This window comes from Malus domestica, chromosome 10 (genome assembly GCF_042453785.1).
Source record: "Malus domestica chromosome 10, GDT2T_hap1".
In the NCBI taxonomy this organism is placed as follows: Eukaryota; Viridiplantae; Streptophyta; class Magnoliopsida; order Rosales; family Rosaceae; genus Malus; species Malus domestica.
Genome location: NC_091670.1, coordinates 28,971,023 through 28,984,941, shown reverse-complemented (window position 1 = coordinate 28,984,941; position 13,919 = coordinate 28,971,023). Strand labels below are relative to the sequence as shown.

Sequence of the window (13,919 nt, the reverse complement as noted above, 5' to 3'; positions counted from 1 at the left end):
CGTGTCCCACATGCTTGAGTTGGGGGTCCATGATGTTTTGGGACCCACATTTGGTAGACTAATCTGAAGTGAAATACCCAGTGAGTGCATAGTGCATACCAATAATACAGCCCCAGTGTGCCAAGACCGTATCTTGTTCGTTTTTGGTACTATTTGTAGTTCAATGTTTCAATCATGATTATTGATTCGGGAAATAGTATTTTGATTCAAGAGTTGAGTTTAGAAGTGAACAAGAACAAGGGCTTCAAGAAACAACATGACATGATATTATCATCTCTTATATAGCCTTTTTATAAATTATTTTTTTATGCTTTTAGAAGCGAAATTGGGAAGAGGAAAACGAAAACAGAACTTGAGTGCATTAAAAAAAAAAAACTTTTAACTGTTACAAGCCTCTTGCTTTCTTTACGATTAAAGAAACCCATGAGTATTTTCTGTTGAATTTTTAAGCTGGAAAACAGAACAATTAGAAAAGAGAACTAGAAACGGATTTTAGGGGGTAAGAACATCTCCAGAATGTTAGCACATGAAATTTAGTTGAGGACGATTAGCGAAGCACATGTCCGAATCCTTTCTCCTCTTTCTCCTTTGTGTGGTCAAGAACCAGAAACTTACATATAATCTGTTTTACGATTGTAGGATAACTAAACAAATTTGGAACCAATTACAAAACAATTTGGAATTTTAATCCGAATCCTTCATTCAAATTATTGATTGCTTTTGTAATTATTGGTCTAAACATTCTAAATTATCAATTGAAATTTTTTGACAGTTTGCTGGAATATTTGGGAGATGCTAGGAATAAATTTAAGGAAAACTAATGAAAAGGGGTTGAAAACTTTGAGTTTTAATGATAAGGAAAAAATAAAGGGTAAAGTGAATAGTACCAGGATTGACTTTTTAGTGTAAAAATGTGGTTTTTCGTTAAAATGAACAGTACCAGGTGCTTTTCGTTAAAGTTCCCATAAATTTATTTTTCAAAATAAAAATGTTGATGTCTCTTTTCTTGTTATAAATGTCAAATTATATATATATATATATATATTTGAAATGCTAATAACTTTAATGAAATCCACCTTTTTCCGGTCATGTTAAATCAAATTATGGTTCTGTAGTTAATAAGGTCAAGCGGCTGCTGGTTTTGTTTTACGTAATCATATGAGGAATGTTTTGTTAGCGGGTGCTTTTCCTATTGGTTTTGCCTCAGTACAACAAGCTGAGATCCATGGTCTAAAGCAAGGTTTACAATAGGTTATACGACATAATTATAAAAGAGTAAATTATAACAATAGTTCATCAACTTTAATCAAATTGGAGCAATAGTCCCTCAACTAAAAATCGATTACCATTGGTCCCTTAACTCATCAAAATGTGTAGCTATGGTTATTTTCGTCAACTTCGTTAAAATTTTGTCAAAATAAATTATGTTGGAAGGACTATTGCTACAATTGGGGTCCCTCAACTCATCAAAACGTGTAGCTATGGTCATTTTCGTCAACTTCGTCGGAATTTTGTCAAAATGAGTTATGTTGGAAGGACCGTTGCTACAATTGGGTTAAAATTAAGGGACTATTTCTCCAGTTGGATTAAAGTTGAGGGACCAATGGTAATGAATTTTTAGTTGAGGGATCATTGCTCCAATTGAGTTAAAGTTAAGGGACCATTGCTACAATTTACTCATTATAAAAAGAGTAATTTACACTTATCACATTTTTCATATCATATTTATACCACCTTTCTAATAGAGGTAGAACCCTCTAACACATGTAAGTCTTATCTTTATTAGAAAGGTGGTACAAATGTAATAAAAGTATTATTTTTGTATTATTTTTGTTATAAAAACCTTATGAAGGTGATTTGAAAAATTTAATTGATTCATTAGCCAACCATTAATCTTCTTCAGTTCCGTGGAGAATTTTGTCGCAGGTGGAAGATGTTCAAACTCTACTATGATAATTGGATAGCTTTTATTTTCAACATAAGGGAGGCTAATTCAGTAGCTGACACTCTCCCTCATTGGGGGCAAAATATACAAAATCCTTGTATTTGGTTTTCCAGTCTTCTTCATGTAGTGACTTCGAAAGTGTTGTTTGTATTAAGGGTAAAAATGTAATACAGTTAGTAATATAGTTAGGTAGTTAGTATTTGGTTAAAGTGGTTAGGATTTCTATATAAACAGTATGTATAATCTTCATTTGTCAAGTGAATACAAATCCTATTTCTCTCTAAACTCTCTCTTTCTAATATCTCTGTGTTCATCCTTCTTTTCATCCATTGTTCTTGATTTTCCTTTCAATTCCCAAACACTACAATGTAGTTAATATGGTATCAGAGCCACCAGGCTTACGCCATTGATTCTGGTGGTTCCGTATTTTCTTTTAGATTTCTTTTTCTAGTTTTATTTTCTCTTCAGATTTTCTTGAATTTTTCGTCTAAGTTCTTTGGTGTTTTCTTCTTTTCTCTGATCCCTGAATCGGAGAAGGAAGCAGAATAAAAAAACGAGACAAGATATCCGAGCTGTACTCTCGGCGAGATGCGAGTCATCCTCTCTGATCCTCAAGATCTGGCTGTGCAGCACGCACCCCGTCTTCTTCCGAATCCAACAACGGTTGTGACGAATCTCCTGTTGTACTGCTGCCTCTTGTGGGCGCGGCCTCTGGGCTTCTTCTTCTTGTCTTGCTTCGCCACCTTTGGAGTCTGACCCCTAACGTTCCTGGCACGTGCGAGCGATCCGTGAACCTTACCCATGGCTGATCGGTGATGCCGCCGCTGCAGCTCTGTGTGTTATCGCGTTTTTTTTTTCCACTGGGTCTTGGGGAAGAAACGATTCAGCTTTCAGAGTTTTAGTTTGAGCAGAAAGGTCTCACTCTCTGCTCTTTCTGCAGATTATGGTATGGTTCTTTGCTTTTTCCTTTCATAATGTTCACTGAATTTGCATTGGATTTGGGTATGGTTCTTGAAGTTCTTGGAGTCTAGTTGCTGTTCTTGGATGGGTGCTCTTGCTGTAATCTTTTCTGGTGGCACTGTTGGAATCAGGTCGTTACATTTCTTTGGTTTTTCAATTCTGCACAGAAGGTGATTGTGTTTTTGGGTCAATGAAATTTTATGCAGTGTTGGTGTGAATTTTATATGATCTGTTTCGGGGTTTGCGTATATGATTAAGGCTGATTGCAGTGGTTGGGAATTGAAGAAATTTATGAAGTTGCTTGTTCAGGGAGTTGTAAATTGTTGACGTTTATGAGTTTTATGAAGTTGATAATTGAAGAAGGTCGAAGTCAGAAAGTTGGTGAATTTGTTACGTATATTGAGTAGCATTTGTTAAGTTGCTCTGGTATGATTGAATCAATTAAGAATTTTGCTTCAGTATCCTTGTCAATGGATAATGCCAGGCAACCTGGGATAATTCTTGTCCAAGTGCAGGAGTTTGTGCAGTATATTTCTTTTCACAACCTATAATGTCGAGTCTAACCAACTCAATTGTTAGCATGAATCTACAATAAGTCCGGTTATAGATGAAGTTTGAAGAAGTTGTTCACGGTAAATCCCACGAAGGGTAATCCCGTGTTTTGAGTAGGTAAATCCCACGAAGGGTAATCCTACATAGATGTTGATTTTCAGTTGTTGAAATTGTGAAGGCCATTGCCATTGTTCAAAGAAGTTGTTTTTGGTAAAATCCACAAAGGGCGATCCCGTGGTGCTATAGTTAAGGCCGATGCCACACTATAGTTTGTTATTTGTCTGTTTTTAAAAGGCCGAAGCCAATGTTAAATGAAGTTGTTGACGGTAAATCCCACGAAGGGTAATCCCGTAAGAAATTGTTATAACCGGCCTGAGGGTGTGTTACAATTTTATAAGAGGTTGTTCTTTGATTGAAGCTCCTGCACAAGGCAGAGGAATATTAGACTTTTGGATGTGCTTCCTACTGGGCTTGCAGATTGAGTTTGGGGCAGTGAGTCAGTGAATATATTTGGGGCAGATTGATGTTCACTGCTGCTCTGCAGGTATAACAAACTCGTTATTCAGAAAGGTTCGAGATAATTTCCATATTTGCAAAATCAAGTTGCAGTTGGTTCAAGTTGTTCTGTTTTTCTGGGTTTCATAAACAGTGACTGCAGTTGTTCTTCCAATCTCAAACTGGGTTACCCCAGTTGAGATTGAGGGGGAGTATTAAGGGTAAAAATGTAATACAGTTAGTAATATAGTTAGGTAGTTAGTATTTGGTTAAAGTGGTTAGGATTTCTATATAAACAGTATGTGTAATCTTCATTTGTCAAGTGAATACAAATCCTATTTCTCTCTAAACTCTCTCTTTCTAATATCTCTGTGTTCATCCTTCTTTTCATCCATTGTTCTTGATTTTCCTTTCAATTCCCAAACACTACAATGTAGTTAATAGTTTGACTATAGTTCAGCAGGAGTCCCAAGTGGATTCAAGTTGTAATTTATTTTGTTTCATTAAAAAAAAAAAATTCTGTTATGGTAGAACTTCGCAATAGCAATTAAAAATCATGAGTTAAATAGCTCATAGTTTATGTGGAAAATTAGATTTGATAAGTTTTTGCAAGATCTTTTGATGAATTTGCCAATATTATAAATCATTTAGATGCGATATTAAAATTATTAACGTATGAAAAAGTTCTTGTTCAAACTAAATAATGGCATCTTTCACAAAAACCGTGAGCAAAAGTAACTTGGTTTTGAATTTCTTAAAAAAAGAAAAAGCCATCGCATAAAGGTTATTTATTTAGGAAAAAAGTATAACTTGGTTCATTTAACTTATAATTTGATGGAAACGAACAACTATACCCCTAGCCAAAGTTAACTTGATAGTAAAAATAATCGGACCAACAAAGAAAGGGATATAAAGGCTAGCAGAAGAATAATAAAAGGAGAAAACCAAGTTCCAAATTCTCCAAATCCTTCCTCATATTGATAATGATCTGCTTCTGAATCCGAGGCCTCTTTCCTGCAGTAGTATTTCTTTTCCTCAGCTACTCTTATATGAGATAAAATGTGAGGAAAGACCTTCTTGCAAGACTCTTCTCCAATCAACAAATCTGAATGCCCAAAACCCTCCACAACTACCCTTTCATGTCTAAACCCTGGTTGGTGCAACTTCATGTATTTATGAGCAAGAAAAGATGTTTGAGGAGTCACAAGGAGAGACCGCCCGCCCGATATATAAAGTGTTGGGAGTGCCATTCTTTCTGGGTGGATCAAGTAGGAGTTGTTACCATTGCTGTCTAATATAAAACCAGATTTGCATATCTTTCTGAGGTGGGGAAATGCTGCCATAGGAAGCCTTTTTGAGCTTTCCTTGTTCAACCACTGGTGCACAGTTGGGCTTATGTTTTCGTGCCAAAATGCGTTTCCAAATATGCCGGAAACAACTTCACATTCATTACAGGTGCATCTCTCGTAACGCGGTATCAAGCGCGCTACAAGTTTTAGGATTCTATGACGTAAGCTCACTGGCGTTGATGTTTCCACAAGCGGAAGTGTCTTGTTACTTCCAAGTATCAACATGGATATCTACATATGTATATTATTTAAATTAGAATACTACTTGGCTAGCTCCTTATGGTTCCAGTCATATATTTTGACTCGTTAAAAGTAATAACTAATTTTTCTTATGTACATTTGTTAAAACTGTGATTCATCTATGAAGAGGAATATGCATTTTCATATAAGGAGCTAATTTTATTATTTTTTTCTTTTCAAAAAAAAAAATTCTTTTCAAAATATAAGGAGCTAATTTTTTTTCTTCTATATAAATTACTTAACACGTTTGAGAGGGAGAGTGAGAGAGAGAGAGCTCACTGGCAGTATAGGAAGCCACATTTTGACTTTGGACAAAGCATTAAGCTTGAAGAACATTGAAGAGTTGGTGCAAGACAGAGAAGCCATATGGTTTCCAGAGACGTGACCTCCCATGAGAGCTATGTGAATAGCTAAGCCTCCAACACAGTGTGCAACTACATGCACCTTTACGCTTGGTCCAAGCAATTCAAGCATCTTATTAATTGCTGAAAGTTATTAAGAAAAAAGTGAATTAGCAAGAAATCACATGTTATTGGCTGAGTAATTGCATGCACGTATTAATTAGGAGAAATTGTCAAGTCTTATATATTACCAGCAGGGATATCAAATCTTCCAACATCTTCCAGGGTAAAAGTGTTTGGAGGATTAAGAGCGTGCAGCCTGGATTGTAATAACCATGTTTCATGCCCTTCTTCAAGTAAAGTTCTGATCAAATCATTTGGCTCCGTCGGAAGCCAGTAACTCTCGACAGCATAACCATTAACAAGGAGAATCGGGTTTCGTTGTCCACCTGATCCTCTAAATTTTGACAAATCATGGCAATTCCATTGCCTGCAACTGATCATGACTCCATCTTCTGCATATGCATAGATTTGATTTTTCAGGCTTCTAAATGTTACGATATTTTTCTGGTCACTGAAATGTTAAAAAATGAATAAAATCTTTGCTACATACGCGTTTCTATATTGTGCAGGGTGCTGCTTGGATAAGAATGTTTATGTTCACAGTCTAACAAATTAAAGTACTCTTGGTTCCCTCGAGGTATCTTCAAGAAATAGGTTCTCAAGAAAGTCCCTGATAGGAGGCATAAGAACTTTCTTTTCTTGTTTCCTTCGAAGCTCATCAAGCTCTTAAGAAGCTCCATCATGGAAATACTAAGCTCCCCTTTTAAGATCACATTCTCATGATCATGATCCACTGAGTTTTTCTCGGGAACTTTTTCAAATGTTACATGCATTGTGGTCGTTTCCCTCCAAGCATATAATGCAAAGAGATAAGGATTCATAATCTTTCTCCCCTGCAGAATATACCTGCATTCATTAAATTGTGGGAGTCCTTAAATTGTCATGACAAAGAAAACAAATGAAGGAATATATGTGCGTGGTGGAATATATTAGGATCATAGATCAGTTTGATTATGCCAAAATATGTGGTTTGATTCACAGTTCGACAATATAAATCCGCCAATACAAAGATATGGATATAAAGATATTCAGGTACATACCTTGAACCAGTAGAAGCCACAAGGCAAAGACGATAAAGCATATATTGTGTGTAAGGAGTTCTGCAATCTACTTCACACAAATTTACGTCTCCATCTATGATATGCAAATTATCCTTCTCAAAGCCTCTAAGTTCTACGTGCCCTCCAACTTTCCCTCTTAGAAGGGGATGGGACTCACGGCGAATATTAGTACCCAACTTGTCATAGTCCATATAGTTCTCATCGTTAGGGTTCATCTTCATTTTGAGATAAGCTGTGCATGGCATACCCCCAACATGTCCTCTCATGGTTTCTTTGAACGCGAGGTCTGATTTACCATTACCTATAGCTATAGTCTTTGTTTTATCAGTGAAGGAATCTGGACCTTTTTTGTCGATATTGTTGGTGCTGTACTCGAGAACATCCTTCACAAGTTGCCTACTTATGTGCTCAGCTGCAGTGGCAATAGTAAGAGATGGATTTATGCCAACAGAACATGGAATCAAAGAAGCATCACACACATATAGGCCGGGGTGTACTGCAGCGGCCGGTAACTCATCATGAGCTGGGTCAAAAACCTGCCCATTATGGTTGCAAACACCATGTAACGGACTTGATGATGCATTGCACCCACCTAAAAGATGAACAGCTGTGCTTCGGTACTTCGACATGAAGAGAACTCCTCCTAATTTCTTAGTGAGCTTTTGAAAAGCTTTAATTTTTCGGGGAAGAAGGGGATCACGAGGTGGATTAAAGCTGATTTTGTTGGTGCCCCTTTCTAACATGATTTTGCCATCACTCTCATCATATCCCAACGCAAGAAGAGCCACCGCATGGGTTGCTTTAAAACCCATTGCAAGCTTTATCTTGTCAATGATCCCATGAAAGAACCAGTACCCGGCAGGCCATCCATAAGTCACAATTCCTTTAAACATAAGGTTCGGATAAGCTGATGGAAGTATTGCACTCTGCAGTTTGATCACAATGGGAAATTGAGTGCACGTATAAGAGTAGGGATTGGGATGATTAATCCGGACCTCCTAGATTTAATACAAATTTTTTATACTTTTATGTTCAAATATAAGTAATTAACATCTATATGTGCATGGCTGTTACAAACTATATGTAGTACTCTTTTATTCGGTCGATTTTATTGACAACATTTCACTTGTACAATAATGTAAATAAATTACATAATACACAACAAACCAATATATTAAAATAGTCTCGGTATTTCAAAGTATGACATATCACTAGTACAATAATGTCCACTGATATATAAAAATTATCAGTATAAGGTCAAAATTTTGACAGTATAAAAAATATTGACAAAATATTAATGATATACCTGTATTTTAAAAAAGTGTAGTTAATCCAAAAAAATTTATATTATCAATCTATATTATAAGATAATGTTCTCTTACCTGAATTGTAAACCCCAACGAAGAAGTGTACGATGATGAGATGGATGGTCCTGGCCTTGCTTGAAATGGAATCTTAAAGAGTTGCTTCTTATCTAGTCCATAACCATTCAACGGCATCGGGCTTCCGGCGAGATAGGCAACAGTATTTCCGTTGCAGCTGAATCCTGAACCAAGTGTTTCTGAAACTCTTAGTCCTCTCATTTGTGACTGAAAGAGGATCTCAGTCGTGCCAAAAACTCCTCCTGGGTTAAAAATCCGAGATGTATGATTAATCAACTAATTAAAATCTTGAAAACGTGACCAAAGTTTCTCCAAGATAATAATTAACTACGTAGTTGGTACGAATTTTACTGTTTATTAATTACCTGATAGGATTACGAAATCGGATGTTACATAATCAATATCATTCAAATAAACACGCCATCTTCTATTTCTTCTGCCACGTTTGTCCTCATCGTCATACGTATTTCTAATCACGTACTGCGCTTGGCATTGAGTTTTAATCGTGCATCCCTCCTGCTTCACAAATTTATTTAAGCTTGGTTAATTGTCTGCAAATTAGATAAAAACATACTGGTTTAACATGAATTAATCAATGCATGCATATATATATATATATATCATTTTCATGCAACATCATTTTAATCAAATGAAAATACTAACATTAATTGGACAACATAGCACTCTTGGCTTTGTCAATTGTCATCAAAAGCCATGATCAATTAACAATAACAACTAGTTCTTTAGATAAGTATTTCTCTTTTCTATTTTAGAAGATGTCCAAAGTTCAATCCTCTTTTAAGCGATACTAATGCTAGAGACACTAACTTACTATACTTCAACTTTTAAGAATTTAACTGATGTGACATTGTTTTATTTTTTATACAGTAAATAAGAAATTGTCACATTAATTGAAAACCAAAAGTTGGAACAATGAGTTGGTGTTTCTAATACTGTTGATTCATTAATATAAAAATTAACATATAATTAAGATCGACATGCCTGGATTGCTGAAAGTAGATAAGTCTTGTCGTTAGAAATTTTGGCATTATAAGGACATCCAGAGAGACAATTCCCACAGGCTAAGCAGCTACTCATCTGTTGAACCTTCTTAATTGGATTATTATTGGATAGTGGACGTTGACCATCTTCCAAGTCAAAATTCATAGTCAGCTTCACCGGAGTCTCAAAAGTTTCTTCACTAGTGATATGATCTTCCAAGACTTTAGCAACAGAAAACTTGTCAGGAAGGCTTTGTACTTTGAGCATGGCAGCTGCAGAAGCTTCACAACTATCCCAATTCTTTTCCCATTGCTTTGGCCATTTTGGATGCCGTCTGGCTCGAACTGGTGTCGGCATCATAACTCCTGCATTCACTAGTGAACCTCCACCGAGTCCGCAACCCACTACTGCTACAGAATCGTTTTGCTCATATACCTACACATGCAAGATATATGTGGAGTTATTTTTCTTTGTGGTATAGTTTGTCGATGTGAAAATTGTACCTCCACTTGGTCTTATTATTGCACTCATGTTATAAAACATGCTATCTTTTTATTAATTATATCGTACAGTTTATATGAAATAACATATTTTCTAAAAAACTCATACTATAACACATAATAAGTAACATCACGGCTATTACACAAAAATGTTTCTTCAACATGTCTTGCTAAGATTTATTAACTTTCTGTGTTTTATGAAATTTGATCCGACGGCTAAAATTATCATAACTTTTAAAGTGGGCCCTTGCTGTAAGATCAAATTTCAATGGCCCGGATTCCCAAACTTGGTGGACTAAGAGGAAGGGATCCGGAGAGGATCCCTTTCCCAAGGAAAGAATGGAGACGCCCCCGGTTGGGTTTGACTTCAACAACTCCGATGAGGTTTGAAATCAATACCGTTGACGGGATCTAAGACCACCGTTGCACTCAACCTCAACTCCAAACCATGGCGTTCAAAGTGAGAAATACCAATACACTCCCAACCATGCCTTTGCGAATCTACATTCAAACCCCAGGACACCCATTTTTATATGATATGGAGGCAATCTTAATACAACGGCAGCCATTTAAGAAGGGTATACTTTTTATTTTTTTTGGTTGAGAATGAATCTTCATTAGTGAAAGAGAAATACAATTTGTGTTAAGAAATGCCTAAACCTTAACAAAGCACAAAGTCTTACACAACAAAGCAAACATAAAATAGAAACCAAGCCCAAGAAAACCAGCCCAAAAAAGAGAGGTATAACCTCAGCCACAAAGGGAGACCCACACAAATTTAGGCTCGTAGGATACAACAGAAACAATGAACAGTAAAACCCTAAGCTCCAAGCGCCAAAAATCAGTCACCACCGCCACAACTGCTGCTACCTCCACGAAGGAAGACATCACACCAAACTGAAAAATGCACCTTAACCAAAAACTAGATTTGAGAGTATTACACACAGTCAATCCACCAAGACCCAAAGCCTCCATAGCCACAACTGCAAGAAAAGTCACAAAAAGTAACAGGAGGAGGGGGAGGGCGAAGGGGGTGTGTAAAACACCCTTGTTCCAACGTGAATCGTTCCACACTTCGCCCAATTTTTCCGGTAAGCCGGATTGACAGTGAGCTTTGAAGGTTGGGCCTTGTGTTCAAATAGAACCTAACACTCCAAGATTTAATTCTTGGTTAAGAGTTGGAAAAGATGAAGGGCAAGAAGAGGGAGGTAGGAGAAAATGGTGTGATGGGGAGGGATGAGGGGGATGGTGATGAGCAGCAGTTGGATGAGGAGCGGGTACAAAACTAAGACAACAAAACTAAGACAAAAGCTCAGATAGATGAGATAAAGCTCATAAAAAACATGGAAACAGAGAAGAAAAGGAAGAGAAGAAGGAAAAGCAAAAGAAAGGAAGAGAGAATGAGGACTGCCACCGACCCAAAAGCCAAAGACTAGGGCCGATGGCTGAGAAGGGTTTTCTTTTGGAGCTTTTTCAGAGAGAAGCGAGGAGAGAGACCTCGTGCCTAATTAATTTTTAGTTATGAAATTTGTTTATGCTATGTTTGGAGGCCCAAGAAATTTTGAGATTCTTAAAAAATACTGCAATCAAACTTTGAACTACTCAAAACACTAAACGAGGACTTTCAAAAATCAAAATGACTACTATTTTAAAGTTCTATCGTATGTATAGCAGCTAGTCATGCATTCTTAACAAATTTACCTTAAGTTTTATGAAACTTAATAGTCCCTCATCTAAACCCAACTTCCCTCATTACCAAGTAGTTGGGTCCCCTCCCCACCCACCCCGCACCCCCCCCCCCCCCAAAAAAAAAAAAAAAGCAAAAAAAATGGCTTAAAGTATTTGTCTCTAAATCCATGTTATCAAGGGATTATGTGAGAACACCTAATAACTATGAGAATTAAATATAAATTTTACTTTTTTTTTACATGTACACTTGAAAATTAAGGACATGCAAACCTGGATTAGTGCATCTTTGGATCCAAGGCTAAGGCCTAAGTTCCGGCTTTCAACCCTCGAAGCTGATAACAACTTGAAGCTGTCTGTTGGGAAATCCTTAGCTTCCCATCTGCGGCCTTTCTCAAGCAGACAAACGCTTCTGCCGCCGGCCATCGACAACCTGCAGGCAACCACAGAACCACCGTAGCCCGACCCCACAACAACCACATCATACTCTTCGGCTTCCCCATCACCAAAACTACTTCCTTGTAATTTCTCCATTTTCTTAATTCCAAGTCCAGATAGAAAAATTCACTCAACTGTGCGGAAAGGCTGATATTTTTGCATCTTCTTATTTTAGCATAAACCCTAGTTAAGACCTATATGTATATAAACTCCACTATATATTTTAAAAAGTTGAAATTCATTCAATTCAATAATTTATTTCTGGTACTACTTTTCTTCAATTATTTAATTTCCATCAGCCAAACTTGGAGGGAGTTTGAACTTTTGGGCTATTGATAATTCTTAACTGAGCTTGCGTTTCATGTCATCTTTGTTTCTTCTTTTACTTAATTTTAGCTGCGATTCATATAACGTGAATTAATTGACCAAGAATTGAGTACTAGGCACACATTTGGAATTGGTTTGGGCGCGTACAATTTGGTCAATTTCACACTCTTACAGGTTAGTTTGTGTGGAGGAAGGCATCATGAAAGATATCCGAGCCTATTTGGATTTTCATCAATGTCTGTGGATGTAAACACTATTAGCTCGTTTGGATGTGCTTTTAAAATGACTAAATGCGTTTATGGTGAAAATGTTTTTGGAACCAATTCTTAGTAAAAATGCAAGTAAATTCTATAAAAGCACTTAAAGTGCTTTTGGAACCAAAAAAACATTCATTTAAAAGTCTTTTCAGTCATTTTAAAAGCACATCCAATTTTCAAATTTTTGAGGTGAACGGCATCAAATTTTATTAAGGAGATCAACAACGATTACAATTTTCAATGAGAGTGTCCCATATTAGATTCAGAGACCCTTCAAACCAACAAGAATTAAAATCAGATTAAACGTCATGTTGCTATAAATTGTGTCAAGCTCATAATAAATATATATCATTTTGAGTTAAATTTTCAATATTTTACAATCAAGTGGAGAAATATATCATGAGATCAAAGCTGGTTGGTTTTTTTTGACTAAGAAATTAATTGCTAGGATCTTCGTTCTCATCCTATAATAATGGTCTAAGTTTTTATTAGAGTTTCTTTGCTTCACTTCTACTAGTTTTCATAACTACTAATAGTTGAATTTTGTTGTGTAAAATTTGCAAATCGCTGGTGAGGCAATTATAATCATAATAGTGGGCATCCCTATGTTTGGGCAAATCAGTCGTGATGGAAACTTCTCATGTGGGAGTCAATGCTCAACTCTTCCAATTAGTTGTGATGGAATGGAAACTTCTCATCTGGAAGTCAATGCTCAACTCTTCCAATTAGTCGTGATGGAATGGAAACTTCTCATCTGGGAGTCAATGCTGAACTCTTCCAATTAGTTTGGCTAATTAAAGGTGTTGAAATTTCCTCCCCCCACCACCCACCCCGGACATTTATTCTATTATTTGCGTCTGCATGTTAATTGTTAACAATTTTTTCATTTGGACTTGAAAAACTAAAATTTTGACTATGTTCGTCGAATGGTTAAACAATTTTTATGTTGATTGATCCTTTTTGCAAAGTTGAAATCTAAAAAATATCGTAGAAATTAAATGATTTTGGTCGTTAAGTAACACTGCACGATGATAAAAATAGTTGAGAAAGTAGAATGAAAATGTCAAAATAAAAAGGTTGGTAGCATCCTCCTATATAACATGCCTCTTAATATTGAAGAGGCTTTTGATTTTTATATCACAATAAAGACGTGTTTGGTGATTAGGATTAAATTACTAATGCTGAAAAGGTTTTATGGTGACTAGGATTTGATTATTGTTGACGAAGAAAGACAAAAAAATAAGATTGATCAGATCCCTTG

At 36.3% G+C, this 13,919-nt stretch overlaps 2 protein-coding genes across 2 annotated transcripts; both read right to left on the bottom strand.

Annotated features, from left to right (window-relative positions):
• Nucleotides 1-4,752: 4,752 nt before the first annotated feature.
• Nucleotides 4,753-8,961, bottom strand: LOC114827686 (uncharacterized). The gene is made up of 7 exons (XM_029109953.2): nucleotides 8,814-8,961; nucleotides 8,449-8,690; nucleotides 7,046-7,992; nucleotides 6,496-6,851; nucleotides 6,134-6,397; nucleotides 5,821-6,026; nucleotides 4,753-5,532 (listed from the first exon to the last, which is right to left on the bottom strand). Exons 2-7 carry the CDS (start codon nucleotides 8,647-8,649, stop codon nucleotides 4,819-4,821), a joined length of 2,688 nt encoding a protein of 895 aa, XP_028965786.2. The 5' UTR covers nucleotides 8,650-8,690; nucleotides 8,814-8,961; the 3' UTR covers nucleotides 4,753-4,818.
• A 425-nt stretch (nucleotides 8,962-9,386) lies between these two features.
• On the bottom strand, nucleotides 9,387-12,263 carry LOC139188950 (uncharacterized). The gene is made up of 2 exons (XM_070807084.1): nucleotides 11,910-12,263; nucleotides 9,387-9,885 (listed from the first exon to the last, which is right to left on the bottom strand). The coding sequence occupies exons 1-2, from the start codon at nucleotides 12,168-12,170 to the stop codon at nucleotides 9,436-9,438; spliced, it is 711 nt and encodes a 236-aa protein (XP_070663185.1). The 5' UTR covers nucleotides 12,171-12,263; the 3' UTR covers nucleotides 9,387-9,435.
• Nucleotides 12,264-13,919: the final 1,656 nt, after the last annotated feature.